This window comes from Ranitomeya imitator, chromosome 1 (assembly GCF_032444005.1).
Source record: "Ranitomeya imitator isolate aRanImi1 chromosome 1, aRanImi1.pri, whole genome shotgun sequence".
Lineage (NCBI taxonomy): Eukaryota > Metazoa > Chordata > Amphibia > Anura > Dendrobatidae > Ranitomeya > Ranitomeya imitator.
In genome coordinates this window covers 245,571,696-245,591,536 of record NC_091282.1, presented here as the reverse complement: position 1 = coordinate 245,591,536, position 19,841 = coordinate 245,571,696, and the positions used below count along the sequence as shown (strand labels likewise).

General features: G+C 43.5%; 1 protein-coding gene across 26 annotated transcripts in view; it reads left to right on the top strand.

The window, feature by feature from the left end:
• Positions 1-19,841, top strand: part of ATXN2 (ataxin 2) — a 121,687-nt gene that overhangs the window by 78,928 nt on the left and 22,918 nt on the right. For 8 of the 26 annotated variants that reach the window (XM_069754984.1, XM_069755029.1, XM_069754995.1 and 5 more), the window contains 10 exons: positions 1,535-1,717; positions 1,914-2,108; positions 3,222-3,326; positions 3,469-3,539; positions 3,616-3,929; positions 5,708-5,771; positions 6,090-6,242; positions 6,349-6,415; positions 9,584-9,768; positions 16,885-17,017. In XM_069754984.1, the coding sequence (XP_069611085.1) occupies positions 1,535-1,717; positions 1,914-2,108; positions 3,222-3,326; positions 3,469-3,539; positions 3,616-3,929; positions 5,708-5,771; positions 6,090-6,242; positions 6,349-6,415; positions 9,584-9,768; positions 16,885-17,017 (1,470 nt within the window). The remainder of the gene's footprint in view (positions 1-1,534; positions 1,718-1,913; positions 2,109-3,221; positions 3,327-3,468; positions 3,540-3,615; positions 3,930-5,707; positions 5,772-6,089; positions 6,243-6,348; positions 6,416-9,583; positions 9,769-16,884; positions 17,018-19,841) is intronic. The other 18 variants (XM_069754942.1, XM_069754963.1, XM_069755038.1 and 15 more) reach the window with 4 other exon arrangements.

The window sequence follows — 19,841 nt, the reverse complement described above, 5'->3', positions numbered from 1 at the left end:
TGTGAATTTTTATTGTAGATTTAACATTTCAGAGTATTGGCTGTGTTCCAACGCTGTGTTAATATCAGAGGTTTCCAAACAAAATAATAAAGTGTAAAGTCCCTCGGAAGAAGCGATAACGGAAACCGCGTAGGGGTCGTGCGGCTGTCTTGGTCGCAACTTGGATCCCTTTCTTAAACTTCATATTTCCAGGTGATGTAATTCTTTCCTTATACCATCATTAACACTATGCTTCTGATCATGATTAGCGAGTACCATTCAATGTGAGTAGCTGTAATCTACCACAACTGGATTTCCTTATTGCACTAAGCATTTTATTGTTACTTTCTTTGGAAACCTCTGATATTAACACAACGTTGCAACACCGTGAATACTCTGAAATGTTAAATCTGCAATAACTTAACTCGCACTGGATATTTAATAAGTGACCCAGCCTTTGTGCACCTCCCCTTTGGAGGTTTATTCCTACCCTGTTTGATTCTCATGTGTGTCTTAATTTTAATATACCTCAATAAAAATGATTGTTTTTATAAACATTTACTGGAAACACTGTGTCCCTGCACAAATGTACTATAGATGTCAGGGATAGTGCATTGAATTAGAAACCTATTTGTAAGAATTGGAATCACTTTCTGCAAATTGCCCTAATTGTTGCAGATCTGTTAAAATATATATTCCTGTTTTAACATCTTACATCTGGGAACGAGAATGTATTGCACCACTGGTTAAGGTCCATATTGGCTTATGTCTATACAGCTAAGGAGTAGTAGGATCCTCTATTTCCAGCTGGTTAACAAAACTACAGTCACTGTATGTTCTTACCACTTGTATCAGTCCAAGAAACACTGTAACCTTATAAAACTTTGTGTTAGTAACATGCATGTTTGATTATTGATTTTTTAGGAGGCATTAGTAGTTTGCAGACTTGCCTGCCACAGTGTATCCTGAGGAGAACAGAATTGGTGCTCAGCACTTCTTCCTTCCCCTGTCTGTTTTATCACTGCATCTTGCACCTCTATATTTTGGGGGTCCTGTTCTCACTAAAAGTTGCAGCTTCTGTTCATAGTTATTGCAGTTTGTGAATGCTGGACGTGTTTCTAAGGTGCTGTTGTCTTCCCACTTAGGTACAGCTCCTTTTGTGTTATTGATATATTATTGATTAGGAGAAAACTTCACGGGTGCATGCTGCAGGAATACTATAGCTGGTAACTCCACCACAGGCTCTTTAAATTTGTACTTTTCTGTCCAGCTATTAATGAATTGTTTCTTACTTTGGTGACAATTACTTCTCTAGGAACATTGCTCCAGACATCCTTTCTGTTAGTCTTTGCCCAGCGTGCACATTGTATATTTGTGGATATATACTTACATTGCTTTTGTTGGTGGCTGCATGCAGATTTTGGTGGCATTTTTTTGTGTGGTGTGTGAAGTTGTCCATTTTAGAAACGTTAATCCCCCAATTCCCCAAGCGTAGAATGTGTATCTTTTTGTATTTTTTTATTTAAAGTTTGCTTGGAACAATTTCTTATTTCAGGACCTCCAAGGATGTCTCCCAAGGCACAGCGGCATCCTCGGACCCATAGAGTTTCTAATGGTAGGAGCACAATGTGTGGAGGTCTGGAGTTTGTTTCGCGCAATGAACCCGGAGAAGTGTCTACTTCATCTGTGGCTAGAAACAGCTCCTCTGGTGGCACTTGGTCATCTGTTGTGAGTGGAGGTCAGTAGTAAAAATGCTTATCTACTTTATTGGCAGCCTTTTAAACAAAATGTGGTTTCTAATTGAGTGTGATATTATTTTAAAGCAAATTTCTGAACTTCGGCAATGGTAACGTGATTGTTATCTGGCATTTTGCAACTGCTATACATGTTGTATATGAAATAGTTCTAATTTGTGTGTCTGTTCTTGTTTGTAGTGCAAAGACTTTCACCCAAAACCCACAGGCCCAGATCTCCTAGACAGAGTTCTATGGGTGGTGGTGCAGGACCAGCTCTCGGCTCTCCTCAAGCTGGTGCTGTGGCTCCAGAGTCCGTTAACATGCCTGTACCCACTGGATCTCCAACACCTGCAAGCACGGCTTCCAATAGAGCAGTTACTCCCTCCAATGAAGGTATGTGTGTCATTGTCTGTATGGTCATCGGGTGCTACCTTGGAAAACTATGGTAATTCTGGCGGGTGACTGCTACATGATAGGCACACTTGTAAACACAAAAAAAACACAAAACAATAACATAACTGAGTACTTGACAATCTCTTGAAATGTAAATTCTTGACCTGTGGTGCCGCCGCTTTTCCATGTTTCAGTCTGAGGGCTGCAGGATGGAAAGAGTGAAATTTAGACTAGAAAATGTAAATATGCAAAGTGTCCCTTCTGAGAGTAGAACTCTAGAGCTACCTATTGGAGGTAACAATCGCAAAAGTCGATAATGAGCCTTGCCTTCTAACTTGGTATAAAAGCCAAACCAAAATCTGTTTGCAGGCAATTTGCAGTCAGAGGACTCTCATGCAACCAAATCCGATCTCATGCTTTCCACTGATGAGGGGGTAACACCTCAAAACATGTCTGAAAATTGAGATTCTGGACTGGCTTTTGTTTGAAGTGATATGTCATCACTAATTAAAGGGCCAATATTGACTTTTGGGATTGCTACTTCCAATAGGTGGCACTAGAGTTAAAGTCCTCTTCCTCTCTGAAGAGGCAATTTGCATATTTAATTTCCCAGAGGAGCGTGCATGGCGTGGAATTCTTCTTACACTGGCATATTGCTCTCAAAAAGAAGAGGGGTTACACATTTAAAGAAAGTGCAATGCCCAGTAGGAGTCTGTGTAAGCACTGTTTACTTGGTATGTATAGACCACCACGGGCTCATCTCGGAGATCCTGATGACTGACTGCACGAGGGTCACCAAGTCCCCTATTGTGACTCCCATTGGAGGGGGCAGCCCACTTGATTATGTTGTGGTCATTCTAAAGTTACTCAAAGGCAACATAGAATACCTGAAGGAAACGTTTTCAGAGCTTGATGTTACAGGCACTAGATCTGTGGTTGTTTTCAGGTCACGGTGATGAGAAAAATGATTGGAAATAGTGAACACTATTCTTTTCCAATATGATTATTGTATGTGCACATTTAATTTGAAAGCGGTTTAGATTTCCTCAATGTAATTTTATTAGTACATGTATCGGTGTAGTGAAATAATGTTAGATCTGTCTCTGTATTCAGCTAAGGATTCTCGATTGCAAGATCAGAGGCAAATTTCCCCCACTGGTGGCAGAGAGCGTATTAAACAAAGTGATTCTTCTACCTTTAGCAAACCTGAAAACAAAGGTAAGTGCAGAAATACTAATTTTAAAAAGCTTTTACATAACCATGGATCTGAGTGGAATTCACCTAAACTCACTGGTCTGTTTTAGAGTCTCTAGTGGGGTGAAGTAATTGTCTGATATTTTTTCATATTTTTTTTTTCCAGTAGTTTCACCAATGGCTTCAGAGCAAAGAAAACAACTAGATGATTTAAAGAAATTTAAAAATGATTTTAGGGTATGTATGTAATGTGCATTTTGCTTTAACAGATGGGAGCTTGAGAGCTTTTAGTAATATTTAGTTTTCTCTTTAGTTACAGTCTAATCCTAGTCCCGATGCCATTGATCAGCTTCTTAGCAAAAATAGGGAAAACTTGGATAAGCCCAGAGAACTTTTGAAAGAGAAGTCTGACTCTAACTCCAAGGAGTCTGCCAGTGAAAGTGGCAGTAATGCACCTACAAGCAACAGCAGCAGTAAACCAAGCAGCCCCAGCATCTCCCCTTCTATTAGCAGTAGTGGGTCTGAACATAAAAGAGGTCCAGAGGTTACATCACAAGGTGTGCAGACTTCTGGGCCCGGCAAGCAAGATCGCGAAGACAAGGATGACAAGAAGGAAAATGCCTCAGAGTGAGTGAATAACTAACCTCTCTAATCTTCCCTTTACTCTTTTGCCTTTCTCTGGATTAAGAGGAAATAGATTTAAAGGGTATGGACACCTGTAACATGAAAAAGTGACTTATTAGTTAACAAAAAGCTAGTTTTTCTGCAATCTTCATTCCTTCACTCGTTTTCAAGCACTCTAATGTGCAGGTTGCAGCCTGATCCAAGATTTCAGAATTTTCTTTAGACGTTTCTCCCAGTTATACAGGCTGGAATTGATGAGGCCTGTGTGCTGCTGTCTTCATTAGTTTACAAATCAGCTCAGCTTCTATCCTGCACCTAGTTCCTCTTGCAGTGATTGGAATGGAGCTTCGACTGCTGCTGTCAACCCCATAAATGTTGCTGCGCTGTCAATCTCTAATAGAGGCATTTAAGGTACTGCTCTGTGTGCCCATTGGGTCCTTTCAATGTCATCACGGAGTTATGATGATAGCCAGGGGCCTGCTGAAAGACCCAGTGTCTTCCACGACGGCAGTCCTGTGAAGCCCAGCCTCTAGCTGAACGTTTTGTAGGAGCCAAATATTCTCAATATGCTGACAATACCAGGGCATTGCAGTATATATGACAAGTGATCGGACAATCACCGACTCAAGTTCCCCAAGGTGACTAAAACAAATGTGAAGTTCCAAAAAAAAAGCTTTTAAAAGTAGTAAAAATTAAAATTTTAATCAGCCCCCGTCTCCTAAATTTAAAAAAAACAACAACAAATTGGTACCACTGCCTCAAAATAGGTCCAATCTAGCAAAATGGAAAATGAATTAACCCGTATAGTAGATGCCATAAAGAGGGGGGAAATAAATGAAACGCCAGAATTATAACGTTCAGCCGCCTTAACTCTAGCAATAAGACATAATCTAAACTTCATGTTCCCCAAAATGATATCGACAAATGTCAGCTTTTGTTGCAAATAAAATCTTTATGGTTCCTGGCAAAAGTGTGTGTGTGGGGGGGAGAGATGCAACAACAGAGCATCTCCAGGTCACAAAGGGTTTAAACATTAACCCTTTTTCTCCTTCATCACTCTTCTTCTTTCGGTGTTTGAACTTGGATTTATCTTCATTTTTTTTTCCTCTCCACTCAACCATAATATGTAAAACTATGTTAACCCTCCTCGTCTTTTTTATTGTTGTAGACTAACTTTTAGTGTCCGAGGGAATTTTGGGCTCCCTTAAAATACGGACATTGGTTTTCTATAAAAAAAAATAAAATAAAATAAATAATTCTGTGGCGTTTCATAGAAAACCATGGTTTCAAAATCTGGTTATCCACGGACCTCTTCTTGCCCTGCTTAAAGGGGAGCGGTTAGCAGGTTGTCACTATGTAAGCTGAGTAGCATCACTTTGTTTACTAGGTGCAGCAGTTGTGCCATGATTAGAGTTCTTAGATGTTGCAGAGCTCAGAAAGTTGCTCCTGCCCACACCACAGCATTCTATGTACATTGTCTATTGACAGTGAGCTGCTTATCAGAGGAGGTGGCTTTGTCTGTGCGCTGTGGTCAGGGCAGTGATAATCTCCTAGTGATAAATGACACTTCCCTGAATTCAGTGTCAGTTGCTACTTCATACTGACCTCAGATTAAATGGAAAAAACTGTTGACAGATTCCATGCAACTTGACCATGTTATATAGATAATTGGGGAGAGTCCTGTTGATAGTCGTTGGGGAGAAATCCATTGGACACCACATTGAGGACTCTTTAGGGTCTGCAATAATTAACTTTTAATAACAATTGTGTTTCTTTTGCAGGCAAGTGAGAAAATCTACCTTAAATCCAAATGCAAAGGAGTTTAATCCAAGATCGTATGCTCAAGTAATTATTCTTTTAATCTCTTCACTTCAAATGTAGCTATAAAGTGAGATTTGTTTCTTACTAGAAATACATGTCAAGCCACTCGTGTGTGTGCACACTAGTGTATCTGCAAGTTTTGGTAATGTAGATAATCGGTAGCAGGGGAGCCACATCTTATAATTTAACAATTGCGCATAGTTGCGAGGTCTTAAGCTTGTCGCTCCTTGGGCAAGAGATGACCAAAAATTCCTCAGATAGCATGAAACTAATTACAGGAATGGACAGCAATTAGTGCAGCTGTTTATGGCCCTGAGTGTAATCCATTTCCTTCTAATGCAGCCCAAGCCTTCAACAACGCCAACCTCACCTCGACCACAAGCCCAGCCGAGCCCTTCAATGGTGGGCCATCAGCAGCCGACCCCTGTGTACACGCAGCCAGTTTGCTTTGCACCAAACATGATGTATCCAGTTCCTGTGAGTCCTGGTGTGCAGGTAATACATACCTGCATGCCACTTCTAAATTGATAACATTGCATTTGTGTAATTGTTGTATGGAAAGTTTTGTTCATTTTCAGCATTTTTCTTTTTTCTTCTATAGCCATTATACCCTATTCCAATGACGACCGTGCCAGTAAATCAGGCCAAGACATACAGAGCAGGTAAAGGTGAGACTACAGCACACGCTGCATGCCTTTCTTACTGTATTGTATTTGTAGACATGGGCATAATGGAGTAAGTTACTGTGATGAAAACCTGAAACAAGTCTTTACTATTGCTGAATGATTGACAATGGTTACATTTGTAGCAAACTAAACTTTAGATCAATGTTTTGTTCTTTAAAGTCTCTGTAAAGTGGGATTTACCAATGAAAATTACCTCCATGAACTCCTTTTGCTAAGCATAGGGAATAGTACTTGTAATAAGTGTCAAACAATAGGGTACGGCCACACATTGTAGTTGGCCTTGTGTCAAAACGCCTTTCACATGCAGTGCACCAAGTAGTTAATTGGGGAATTTGAAAATTGAAAAATTTGTTCAAACAGCCCCTTCCTTATGGCATTTGATTGAGTCTCTAGCCAACAACATAGGTCGGCTCCTTATAGTGACTGCTAAGAAGTAGTGATGAGCGAGTTTACTCATTGCTCGGGTTTTCCAGAGCACGCTCGGGTGGTCTCTGAGTATTAGTGACTGCTCGAAGATTGTTTTCCTTGCCGCAGCTGCATGATTTGCGGCTACTAGAAAGCTTGATTACATGTGGGAATTCCCTAGCAACCAGGCAACCCCCACATGTACTCAGGCTGGCTAGTAGCTGTAAATCATGCAGCTGCATCAACAAAACTAAATCTCCGAGCAGTGACAAATAGTGTTGAGCATTCCGATACCGCGAGTATCGGGTATCAGCCGATATTTGCGGTATCGGAATTCCGATACAGAGTTCCGATATTTTTGTGATATCGGGTATCGGTATCGGGAGTAAGATTTATGTGTAAAATAAAGAATAAAAAAAAAAAATATTGAAATATTTACCCTCTGACGCGCCCTGGTTGTCACCGCTGCAACCGCCATGCTTTCCTTGGTAGAATGAGCGCTTGAAGGACCTTTCGATGACGTCGCGGCTTGTGATTGGTCGCGGTAGCGTCATGTGACCGCTCACGCGACCAATCACAAGCTGCGACGTCATCGAAAGGTCCTTCAAGCGCTGATTCTTAGGAAGGAAGGCTCCCGGTTACAACCAGGGCGCGTCCGAGGGTGAGTATAGCAATATTTTTTATTCTTTATTTTACACATGAATATGGATCCCAGGGCCTGAAGGAGAATTTCCTCTCCTTCAGACCCTGGGAACCATTATAGGATACCTTCCGATATTTGTGTCCCATTGACTTGTATTGGTGTCGGGTATCGGCGATATCCGATATTTTTCGGATATCAGCCGATACCATCCGATACCGATACTTTCAAATATCGGACGGTATCGCTCAACACTACTCAACACTAGTGACAAATACTCGGAGACCACCTGAGCCGTGTTCTGGAAAACCCGAGCAACGAGTACACTCTCTCATCACTACTAAGAAGAGTTGTGAAGAAATGACCAGCCTTTACCTGCATTTTCCTGTGACTGTAAACCACCATAGAAGTGTATTTTTGACAGTCTTCTGCGTACAGCAGTGAGAAACCAGAGCAGCTGCTAGCAAAACCCATATTCTGCAGTGAGTTGCCACAATCTTTTCCAAACGCCTTTTGGAAACAGGCATTTAAATGTTGTACGTGGGCTAGTCTTCCACTCTTGGAGCTAGTCTTCAATTGAAGGTAAAGCAGTTCTGCGCTGTGCAGGCCTGAGTGCTACATTATAGTTATACTTCAGAGGGTAATGCAGGAAAAAAAGTTGAGTTGATATGTAATAAACCTGCTGGCTTATTTGCCTTCAGCATTCCCTACTGTTTCCTTACCAATGCTGTACGGATCAACCTTTTCTTGGTGCGTACAGCTGCATCCTAAGGACCCATTCAGAGGATCAATATTCACATTTTGATTGTACAGCGCGTGGACTGAGCCTTGACCCATTAAACCCTTAGACCTGGATATTTTTCTTTTGTGCTTTTTTTTTTTTGATTGGGCATCAATCTAAAAACAAATCCACTATTGTTTTGGTTTTATGGTGTTCATTGTGTCATAATAATGACCAGGCAACATGATTCTCCAGGTCAGTATAATTATGGCTATACCAAACTTTGAAAGTTTTTTTTTTTTTTTTTTTTATAATTGTATATATTTATAGTGGTTAAAAATTTTTGAGAACCTTTTAAAAACGGGGGAAAAAATGTCACCACTTTCTGAATCGCCTTTTTTTATTTTTGTGTCCATGGAGCAGTTATATTTCCTGTTACATATGACATTTTGATCTTTTTTAAATGTATATTTTTGGGAAGGGAAGCGACAGAAGGCAATTCTGGCGGTTTTTTTTTTTCTTTTGACATTTAGGCTATGTGCACACGTAGGAAAGGGGGCTGCGGGTTCTCCCGCGGGTTTTCCCGCAGCGGATTTGATAAATCTGCAGGGCAAACCCGCTGCGGTTATCCCTGCAGATTTATCGCGGTTTGTGTTGTGGGTTCCGCTGCGGGTTTAATCCTGCACTTGTTTTACTATCGATGCTGCATATGCAGCATCAATAGTAATGTTAAAAATAATAAAAATAACGATATACTCACCCTCTGACATCCCGATCTCCTCGGCGCTGCACGCGGCGGTCCGGTTCCAAAGATGCTGTGTGAGAAGGACCTTCATGACGTCACGGTCACTGTAGTTACGTGCAGTTGCTGGCTTTGTAACACAGCTGCCATCTGCAGTGTATGGGAGTGGACTTGACACACTAAATAAGTTTCATAAACCCACCTTTTCTCCTTTGTTGGGGTATGTTTCCACGGGGCGTATTCCTTCAGTATTTGCTGCGGATTGGACGCTGCGTACAGCCGCAGCGTCCAATCTGCAGCGTCCAGATGTTACAACATAGTGGAGGGGAATCCCTCTCCACTATGAAATCCCGTCTCCACTATATGCGCACGGCCGTATCCGGACATGCGGCTCGTCTTTATAGACTGCAGCATGCTCAGTCTCCGCAAGATAAATAACCCGGTCTATGTGTATGAACACATCCGGAATCACCACGCATACAACAGGGGGCGGCACTTTGGGCGGAGCCGGGTATCTGCTGCGTCCAAAGCGCAGAGCTTCCGGAAAGTGGAAACATACCCTTACAACTACCTTGAGGTTTGATAGTTTAGCGTAAATATATTTAAAGTATAACTTGAATTATTGATATCTTTGTTTTGCAGTACCAAATATGCCTCAGCAGCGCCAGGATCAGCATCACCAGAACACAATGATGCACCCTGTGTCTGCAGCAGGACCACCTATAGTAGCTACTTCCCCTGCCTACTCCGCGCAGTATGTTACCTATAACCCACAGCAGTTCCCTAGCCAACCTCTAATGCAGCATGTGCAGCACTATCAGTCCCAGGTAACCTCATTTAAACTTTTCTATCCTATTTATGAAACTTGTTTATTTTGGCTTGAGTTTATTCATATAATAGCACCTGTCACTGCTGCTGCCAAGCCACAGTTTAGTTTTACTAAAATTTACTGTGAAATGGGATTCACCTGTGCTGCAAGATCCATGGCCCAAGCACTGTGTGAACAAAGCCTATGTTACTTTATATGTATATTTAAGAACTGAAGATGTTTTTTCATGCATCAGTTAGGAAAATATTTCTTGCTTATGAACCTGGTGTGCATTGCTAATATTTAAAGTTGTCTGTTTCAATGAATCCGTGTGCTCTATTAAAGGGAACCTGTCAGCAGTAAATGACACAGTGTCAGGTCAGCGCCGTTACACTGATTAAAATACCTTGGTTGATGAAATCCGTCTTGTGACTGTTTAATCTTTATTTTCAGTTTTGAGTTAATGATATGCTCGTGCTTCGGGGCGGCCTGTGTGGGGTCTTCATGTGGTCTGATTAGCTATTCATAATGCAGACTGCTGACAGGTCATTGATCCCTCACTGACCTGCTCCCTAGTTTGCATAATGAAAACCACCTGTGCGTACTGAAGAGAAGGGGGGGGGACATGTGCTGCAGCATAATCGCATGTTTAGTGTCCTACTAATCACTGTTCTTAATGTTATTACTCAAGTACAAATAAAAAAAAAAAGCAATTTGAAAATGGCGCTGCAGCGTGATCACATGTTTAGCGTCCTAGTAATCACTATTCATGTTATTGATCGAGTACAAAAAAAAATCAATATGAAAATGGCGCCCACTTCACCTTTGCAGTAGCAGCTATCTGTGTGTGTATAGGGATCTGATAGCTGATATTGCGTATGTGCCGGTGGCGCCATCTTGCGGGAGAAGAGAGAAAATGTCGTCTCTAAGATGGTGCCACCTGCGCAATAGCAGCTATCGGATCTCTATGCACACCGATAACTCCTTCTGCGCAGGTGCGGCGGGCGCCATTTTCAAATTGATTTATTTTTTTCTACTTGATTAATAACATTAAGAACAGTTATTACTAGGACACTAAACATGCAATTATGCTGCAGCACAGGTGGCACCTGCCTGCAGAAGTTTTTTTTTTTTTTTTTTTTTTTTTTTATAATTCTCTTCAGTATGTACAGGTATTCGTTATGCAAAATGGGGGGGAGGGAGGGGGGCAGGTCGGTGAGGGATCAGTGACCTGTCAGCAGTTTGCACTATGAAGACCCCCCACAGGCCACCCCAGAGCACGAGCATATCATCCACCCATCCCTTGTAGATTGTGAGCCCTCGCGGGCAGGGTCCTCTCTCCTCCTGTACCAGCTGTGACTTGTATTGTTCAAGATTATTGTACTTGTTTTTATTCTGTATACCCCTCCTCACATGTAAAGCGCCATGGAATAAATGGCGCTAGAACAATAAATAACTAAAAACTGAAAATAGTGATTAAACCACATCCACAAGACGGATTTCATCAACCAAAGTATCATTTTTTTTTTTCTTTCTTCAAAAGTATCATTTTAATCAGTATAACGGCACCGACCTGACACTGTAAGTTACTGTGCACAATCCTTCTGACTGGTTCCCTTTAAAAAAAAAAAAAAAAAAAAAGTCTCAATGTTTGAATCATGTTTTTGTGTTTTATATGTATTTTCGTTGTTGACAATGTTTTTCTTTTCCCATATCACTATATGAATAAAAATAAAATTAAAATGAATTAAAAATGAAAATTTAGAAATTTTGTAGTTTTCACATTGGCCACTGTGGGGATTTTTTTTTTTTAGGAAAGAACACGTGCACATTTACCTGAGTGGTCGGACTCTGACCCTATATTTTGTATTGCAGCATCTAAGGAATGTGTGCTAAGGTCAATATGACGGAAGGGAGCAGGGTCAGCTGTGATATCGCATATTGTGATAGGTGGATCCTGTGTGGTCAGCTGTGTATTAATCTTGCCTCTGATAAACTAAACACTTACTAAAAGAACATGAAGAATGAGCCTAAAAAGCCCCAATGCCAGTGTCAAAATTGCAAGATTTGGGTGGTATAGTGTAATGGTTAAGTGCACAGTCTATGACATGGGAGACTGGGGTTTAAATCCTGGCTCTGCCCTGTGGAAAAATAAATTTATATACCGAGTGTATTACAGTGTTGGGCCTCTTTCACACGTCCAGATAATTCCGGTACCGGAATTATCCGTGTCCGTGTGCTCACGTAGCACATCAGTGTGGCACACGTGCGGCAGCCGTGTGCCGACTGAGGACCACATGGACCGTGCAGGAGACAGCGCTACAGTTAAGCGCTGTCCCCTGCATGCGGTGCTGAAGCCGGTATTCATTCCTTCTTCCCAGCAGCGTTCGCTGGAAAGAAGGAATAAAAAATCTTTTTTTTTCTTTTCCCTTAAAAATAAAGTTTGTGCGTCCCCTCCCGCCTCCCATCCCCTGTGCAAAACACCCCCCCCCCCCCCCCGCTTGCCAGGAAATACTCACCGGCACCCAGCTCCAGCGATGTCTCCTCTCCGCGCCGGCAGCAGGCCCTGTGTCAACGGTCATGTTGTCCCGCTCATTACAGTGAGGAATATGCGCATATTCCTCACTGTAATGAGCGGGACCACGTGACCGCTCACACAGCAAAGGCTGCAGCCTCAGGGGGGGCTCAGGGGATGGGAGGCGGGAGGGGACGCACAAACTTTATTTTTAAGGGAAAAGAAGAAGAAAAAATTTAATTCCTTCTTTCCAGCGAACGCTGCTGGGAAGAAGGGATGAATTCCGGCTTCAGCACCACATGCGGGGCGACAGCGCTTACTGTAGCGCTGTCTCTCCTGCGGGCGGTATGTGCACACGGAGGAGAGTGCACACTGTTCTCCGTGTGCACGTGTGCGGGACGCTTTGCGGACTGTGCTGCCGGAGAAAAACAGACATGTCTCCGTGTTTTCAACACGGACACACGGTCCGTGAAAACACGGACACATGTGCATAGACCCATTCATTTGAATGGGTCTACGTGTGTCAGTGTCTCCGGTACGTGAGAAAACTGTCACTACCCGTACCAGAGACACTGACGTGTGAAAGAGGCCTTAGGAAACTCTATAGTACCTACCCTAGTGTAGTGGTTATGGTGCATATCCACCAATGTGGGAGACTGAGGTTCAAATCCTGGCTCTGCCGTGTTGGTCCTTGGGCAAGACTACTAACAATGATGTATGGTGCCTACCTCAATAAAACATGAACAAAGAGTCAATTGAATAAATACTTGGCACACAAGCGGATGCAAAGTGGAACTATTTTATGTGATCCAAACTTAAGTACAATAACATAAAACGTTTCGGTCACATACAGTAACTGTGACCTTCATCAGTGTACCGACTGCTTATATCGTATGCATGGATTATATAGGGAGGCCCATCAGCGTCCTAGGGCTTTATAGTAGAGGGTGTAACTGGCACTAAAGGTTGGCCGTTTTATTCTGTTGGTATTATGTTCATATTCTCGTGTTCTCATATGACGTGGTATCCACTATTTGTCCTGTTATGTTATATGACCGAAACGTTTTATGTTTTTGTACTGAAGTTTGGATCACATTAAAATAGTTCCACTTTGCATCCGCTTGTGTGCCAAGTTTTCATTCAATTCATTGTAAAGGTCTGGGACCCTACATGAGCACCATCAAACACTACAGGTTCTTCCACGTTATTCTCTTTATTTACTAACAGAGACATGCCGGCTCGGATGTCGCCTGGATTAACAAGGTCCGATGTTGAGGAACCAGGTCAATCTGACGATAAATGGGCTACTGGAACAAACCATACATGGACAAGTGAAGAGTACTTGGATCTGATAAAATGCTACTATAACAGCAGACCAAATGAGAGGGGATATATGAAGCGTATGAGGAAACGTTGGATGGATACAAGACCTATATGTCCACTGACTGAGAAACTAGTCGCCCAATGTTTCAGTATCATAAAGAGAAAGCTATTATCACAACTTGAGATGGATCAACTGCACTGCAGAACCACCCATGAAGACCTGGAAGAACAACATATATGCAACCCCCTGAAAATCCTGGTCTTGCAACTAGAGAGAACTGCAGGTGACCTGAAAAAGAAGATCTTAGATAAACTCAATACCATCAATACCAGAGATCGACTGCAAAGAAACACCACCAGACAGTATGTTAGAAGATGCCAATAGAGCACTTGCATCAATACCTACCACCATATCTCAAACTAATAAACCGATCTATGGTACTACATCAGCAATAATGGAAATGATTGGCTATTAAACCAGAAAGAACAACAGAAGTACATGTCCACCTTGGAAAAGAAGACTGGAGACAAAGATCAAGGTGACACGAACGGAAGTCAGCCAACTAACAGAAATACTGAAGGGTGTAAAGATCAAGAATAAGACCAAGTTAGACAAGTACAAAGGCCTGAACCCAACTGAAGCCCTAGAGATTTCTAAACAAGGGCTCACATCACTTGCTGCAAAACTAGGGAGATACACTAGAGAAGCTGAGGCCAAGAAGATAAATGCCCTGTTCTCCAAAGAACCAGCCAAGGTGTACTCCCAACTATAGAGTAACAGCAGAAAGGCATCAACTCCCCCAATAGCAGAGACTGAAAAATACTGGAGGAACATATGGGAGAGGGAAAAAACACACAATGTGGCTGTAGGATCTGAGAATGAAACACAGCAAGCACCTAGAGCAAGAACCAGTCAATTACAGAAGCAGACATCCAGCAGCGTGTCAAGAGCATGAAGAGCTGGACAGCACCTAGCCCAGACATGATCCACACCTATTGACTAAAGAAATTAACAGCAGTAGATGAACACATGTCAAAGCTGATAAACCAACTGCTAGAAGCTGGCCACCACCCAGATTGGCTAACACAAGGAAGAACAGTGCTGATCATGAAGGATCCTCACAAAGGCGCAGTCCATCCAACTACTGCCCAATAAACTGTCAGGCATCATAGCCACCAAGCTACAGAATCATATGAACCAGTACATGAATCGAGCTCAGAAAGGCATTGGGACCGACACCATAGGCTCTAAGCAACAGCTCCTAGTAGATAGAGCAGTCGCTCAAGATCCAGACAGACCAATCTCAACAGTCTGGATTGACTACAGGAAAGCCTATGACTCAGTGCCAGAGACGGATCTGTGAATGCTTGGCTCTCTACAATGTCAACAGGAAATTAAGAACCTTCCTCAGAAACTCAATGGGGCAATGGAGAACAACATTGGAAGTCAACTCAAGACAACTATCACAAGTGACCATCAAATGCGGCATATACCCAGGTGATGCACTGTCCTCATTGCTGTTCTGCATAGGCTTGAACCCCCTCATTCAGATAATTAGTCTGGCTATGGATACGGGTTCAAGAGTGGAAGCACCATCAGCTACCTCCTCTACATGGATAACATCAAGCTGTATGCAAAAAATGAACGAGACATCAAATCGCTGATCCACCTGACAAGGATCTACAGTGAAGACATATGGATGTCCTTCAGACTGGAGAAGTGCGGCCGGTTGGTAATAAAGAGAGGCAAGGTAGTCAAGACTGATGGAATGGAATTACCTGCAGGATACGACATAGCAGATGTATAGACATGCTACAAGTACCTCGGCATCCCACAGAGATACGGTAACCATGATGAAGAGGCAAGGAAAGCAGCAACTTCCAAATGCCATCAAAGGGTAAGACAGGTCCTGAAGAGTCAGCTTAAAGGGAAGAATAAAATCCACGCCATCAATATATACCCTGCCAGTTATAACAATATCAGAAACCCTGCTGGCATAGTGTGCTGGCCAAAAGAAGAGATGCAAGCTGCAGATGTGAAGACACGAAAGCTCCTCACAATGCATGGAGGTCTCCATCCTAAGTCTTAACACCCAAAGATTGTATACCAACAGAAAGGAAGGTTGGCGAGGCTTGATAAGCATCCAAGCCACCATCACGGATGAAACAAGGAGTATCCAGGAATACATCAGAAAGATGGCACCAAAGGATGAGATGCTGAGAGAAAGCCAAGGGAACAGCAACAACAACAGATCTAGAAGGAAGAACGGGAACATGAAGGTGGCTGACATGGAGAAATCCTACCAATGGCTGGAGAAAGCTGGACTCTGAGACAGTACAGAGGCACTAATCATAAATGCACAAGAGCAAGTACTAAGTACCAGATCCATAGAAGCAGAAATCAACGACACAAGACAAGACCCAGTGTGCAGACTATGCAAAGAAACCTCAGAAACAGTCCAACCCATAGTGGCAGGATGCAAAATGCGAGCAGGAACAGCGCATTCCAAATGCCACAACCAAGTAGCTCATATGCCGTGCAGATGTTTTTGTATACAAGTCCCGCTAAGTCCAAGTGGGAAATTCCAGAAAAAATGGTGGAGAATGAAAGGGCTAAAATCCTCTGGGGCTTCAGGATCCAGACGGATAAGCAGGTGTTGACTAACCGACAAGACATTGTGACAGACGACAAGGATAAGAAGACAGCAATGATAATAGATGCGGCAGTGCCAAGTGACGGCAACATCAGAAAGAAGGAATATGCGAATCTGGAGAAATGCCAGGGCCTCAAAGGAGAACTGGAGAAGATGTGGAAGGTGAAGGCAACAGTGATTCCAGTGGTGATAGGAGCACTTGGAGTAGCGACCCCTAAGTTGGAAGAATAGCTACAACAGATCCCAGGAACAACATCTGAGCTCTCTGCGCAGTGCTGGGAACAACTAAGCTCCTGCGCAGAACCATCAAACTCCCAGGCCTCTGGTAGAGGACCCAAGAATGAGAAAGGACAACAAAGATGACCCCCCATTGGGGGTGAGAAGTCTGTATGTTTCAACTTTCAGATAGCTTCCCTTTCAAATGGCTAACGATTATTTTTGTGTGCATTTTATGGGGGTAATAGAAGAACAGAACAAATGCTATATTATTTTCTATCACTGACAAGTCAGGCTAAATGGTCTGCTTTAAGCACTTTACAGCTATGTGATTTAGGGAAGTGTGTGTTTTTTTCCAGCACAACTGATTGGTCTTTATTTTAGTGCAGTTTCCTATTTTAATACCATATTATTATTTTTTTTTCAGCATCCCCATGTATATAGTCCTGTAATTCAAGGAAACTCTAGAATGATGGCTCCACCAGCACATGCACAGCCTGGTTTAGTGTCTTCAGCTGCTACACAGTATGGTGCTCCAGAACAAACACATGCTATGTATGGTAAGACCCTGCTTAACCTCTTCACCGTATCTGACTATAGAATAGTTTCCTGCTCAGATGCAGTGAATTTAAGTTCAAATAAGCACAAAAAATTGATAATCCATATAGTATTCTACATGTCTGTTCATATCATCGTCATGACATCCATTTTTTTTTTTTTTTTTACATCCGCAGCAAAAGGCCTAATGTTTACTACATAATCTTTGTAATTGATTTGTTAAAACAGATGCCATATGGATGGTGTTATATCTCAATGGATGCATTAAAAGAGTGAGCGAGAGCGACTGACACTGTGGGGGCACTCGGCTTCTTTTGCCATCCCCCTAGTACTTTCTACGACCATTTTACAAAAACCATTCAGGTCCCCATTGACTTTTATGGGGCTCTGGTTAAATTTTGAGTAGAGTTCTAGTACATGAACCGATCTTTGGACTAAGGTTTGGATGAACCACTGCTCTGCTCATCCCTACTAAGGGACGCTTTTCATCCAAAAAACAAAAGAATTAGTAAATTTTTTTTTTTTTCTTTTTAGATTTTTAGATTTTTGTTACTACAGGAGCACAGGCCGGAAATATGGCCATCCATTGAGCAGCACAGCTTAAAGACCTAGAGTTGACCGTAGTCATTATACAGTGCACAGGAGAGCCTGACAGCGGATCGGGGTGCTTGCATGAAACAAAGTAGTACTTTGACCAAAATGAGTAGAAAAAAGTTGTGGCAGCACTCACCAGTCCTTGAGTGTTTATAAATCCTTTATTCAAGCAAGTATAACATCATGTTCACGGCTCGGGGGTGTTGGTGAAACAAGGGTGTGCAGGGGTCGATAACGGCCGTTTCGTGCTGATGGTGTTCTTTGATTATCTTTTCCCCTACGCCTCATTGGGGGACACAGGGCCATGGGTGTTATGCTGCTTGGCACTAGGAGGACACTAAGTAAACACAAAGAGCTAACTCCTCCTCTGCAGTATACACCCCTTGACTGGCCGGAAACGACCCAGTTCTTGCTTAGTGTCTGTAGGAGGCACTTGGGTCTGTTCAGACCCCACCATTTATTATTTTATTTTTATTTTCTGTAAATTTTTTTATTTAACGGAGTGAAGGGGGCGACAGGCTCCTTTTTAGGGTCCGCTCTCCCCCGAACCATCAACAGGCGAGTGTGGCGAGTATACCTCCCCGTACCTCTTCTGCGACAAATGGGGCATGCCTAACCTAAACCCAGGGCGACTGTTCCTACTCAGTCCCGATCTCGCCCATATAGGAGTGTGAGCACATAGAGTATACCTCTCATGTGCATCTCCCGGGCTCCACCGCACTCAAGCCCTCACCTCGGCGTCTTGCAGTCCCCACGGTAGCCGTAAGTCCCCTGCGGCAGGCACATCAGCACGGTGGCACAGCCATAAGTCCCCTGCGGCAGGCTCACATATGTCGCTCTCCATCCCCCGGACCGATTGAGCTGGAGGCCGCACCGAGGCTCGGTGAGTAGTCCCCTCCTCATGCTGCAGCGTGGGAGGATACAGTCCGGGTCCCTGGGGAGAGGCGCCGCTGATTGGTGACAGCGGCGATCGTTCGGCACTACACCGTGCCTGCTGGCGCGCGCCGCCGGCAGCCTGCACAAATTTAATTTAGTCCCCGGCTTTTCAGCCGGACTAGGCTGCATTCATAATTCCCGCCCACCGCTGGAGCCCCGCCCACCGCTCAGGCACTTCTCGTTCTGAACGAGAACAGCCCTGCAAATCTCGAGCGCCACCTTGGGACTCCTCTCCTGCGTGGAATTCAGCAAAAAACGCTTCCTCCTTCCTCCCTGGGGACACCGACACAGGACCCGTGGGTAAGCTGTAGGAAAACGCTTAACCCCTTCTCTGCATCCACATCCCTTTTATTGCAGTATTTTGGAGGCACAGCTATATACTATGTCTCAATCTAAGGAGGCAAAAAGGGGCAACAAAAAGCACACTCTGTTTTTCACCGCTTGTGCCACTTGCAATTCTTCTTTGCCACGTGCTCACACCACTCCTTTGTGCCAGAACTGTGACCCGGCAGGTGCGCAGCCACCTTCTGCCTCCCCCTCCAATGTCTCCACCGACCCCGTCGGGCCTAACCCTCCTGAGTGGGCCGCTTCCTTGTTACGTTCCATGGATTCATTGGCCAAAGCACTGGAATCCTTCCGGGGGTACTCTATAAACCAGAACTCCCCTCCGTCGACCGCAATGGAATCCGCCGCCGGTGCAGGGCCGTCCGACCACAGGGGCCGTACTTTACTTCGAGAGTCTCGGGGTTCTAGGAAAAGGGCCCATGTCTCGTCCCCCGTACACACTCGAGCTTCAGCATCGGGGAGCTCCACTTCTCGCTCCCCTTCTCCTGAGGGTCGCAGCGTACATGACTCGGAATACGAGTCAGAGGAGTCTTTAACTCAGGACTCCTCGATAGGTCAGGATACACTTGACTCCCTTATTGAGGCAGTCAATAAATCGCTGATGGTGGACGAGGAATCAATTTCCACTCAGGAACACGTAGTGTCTTTTAAAAAAACTAAACACGTCCAAAAAATATTTGCTAATCACTCTGAGTTTCAGGACATCCTCCAAAAACACAAGGAACATCCAGTTAAGCGTTTTACGGTCCAAAAAACCACAGAAGCCAAATATCCCTTCTCCAAGGACCTGATGGAGTGGCTTCTCTCCCCTTCTGTAGATCCTGCCGTATCACGCCTCGCATCCAAAACAATCCTATCTTTGTCCGACGGTTCATTGGTCAAAAACCCTTCTGACCGTCAAATTGACTTCCTGGCTCACTCAGTCTTTGAAGCCTCAGGAGCAGCACTCCT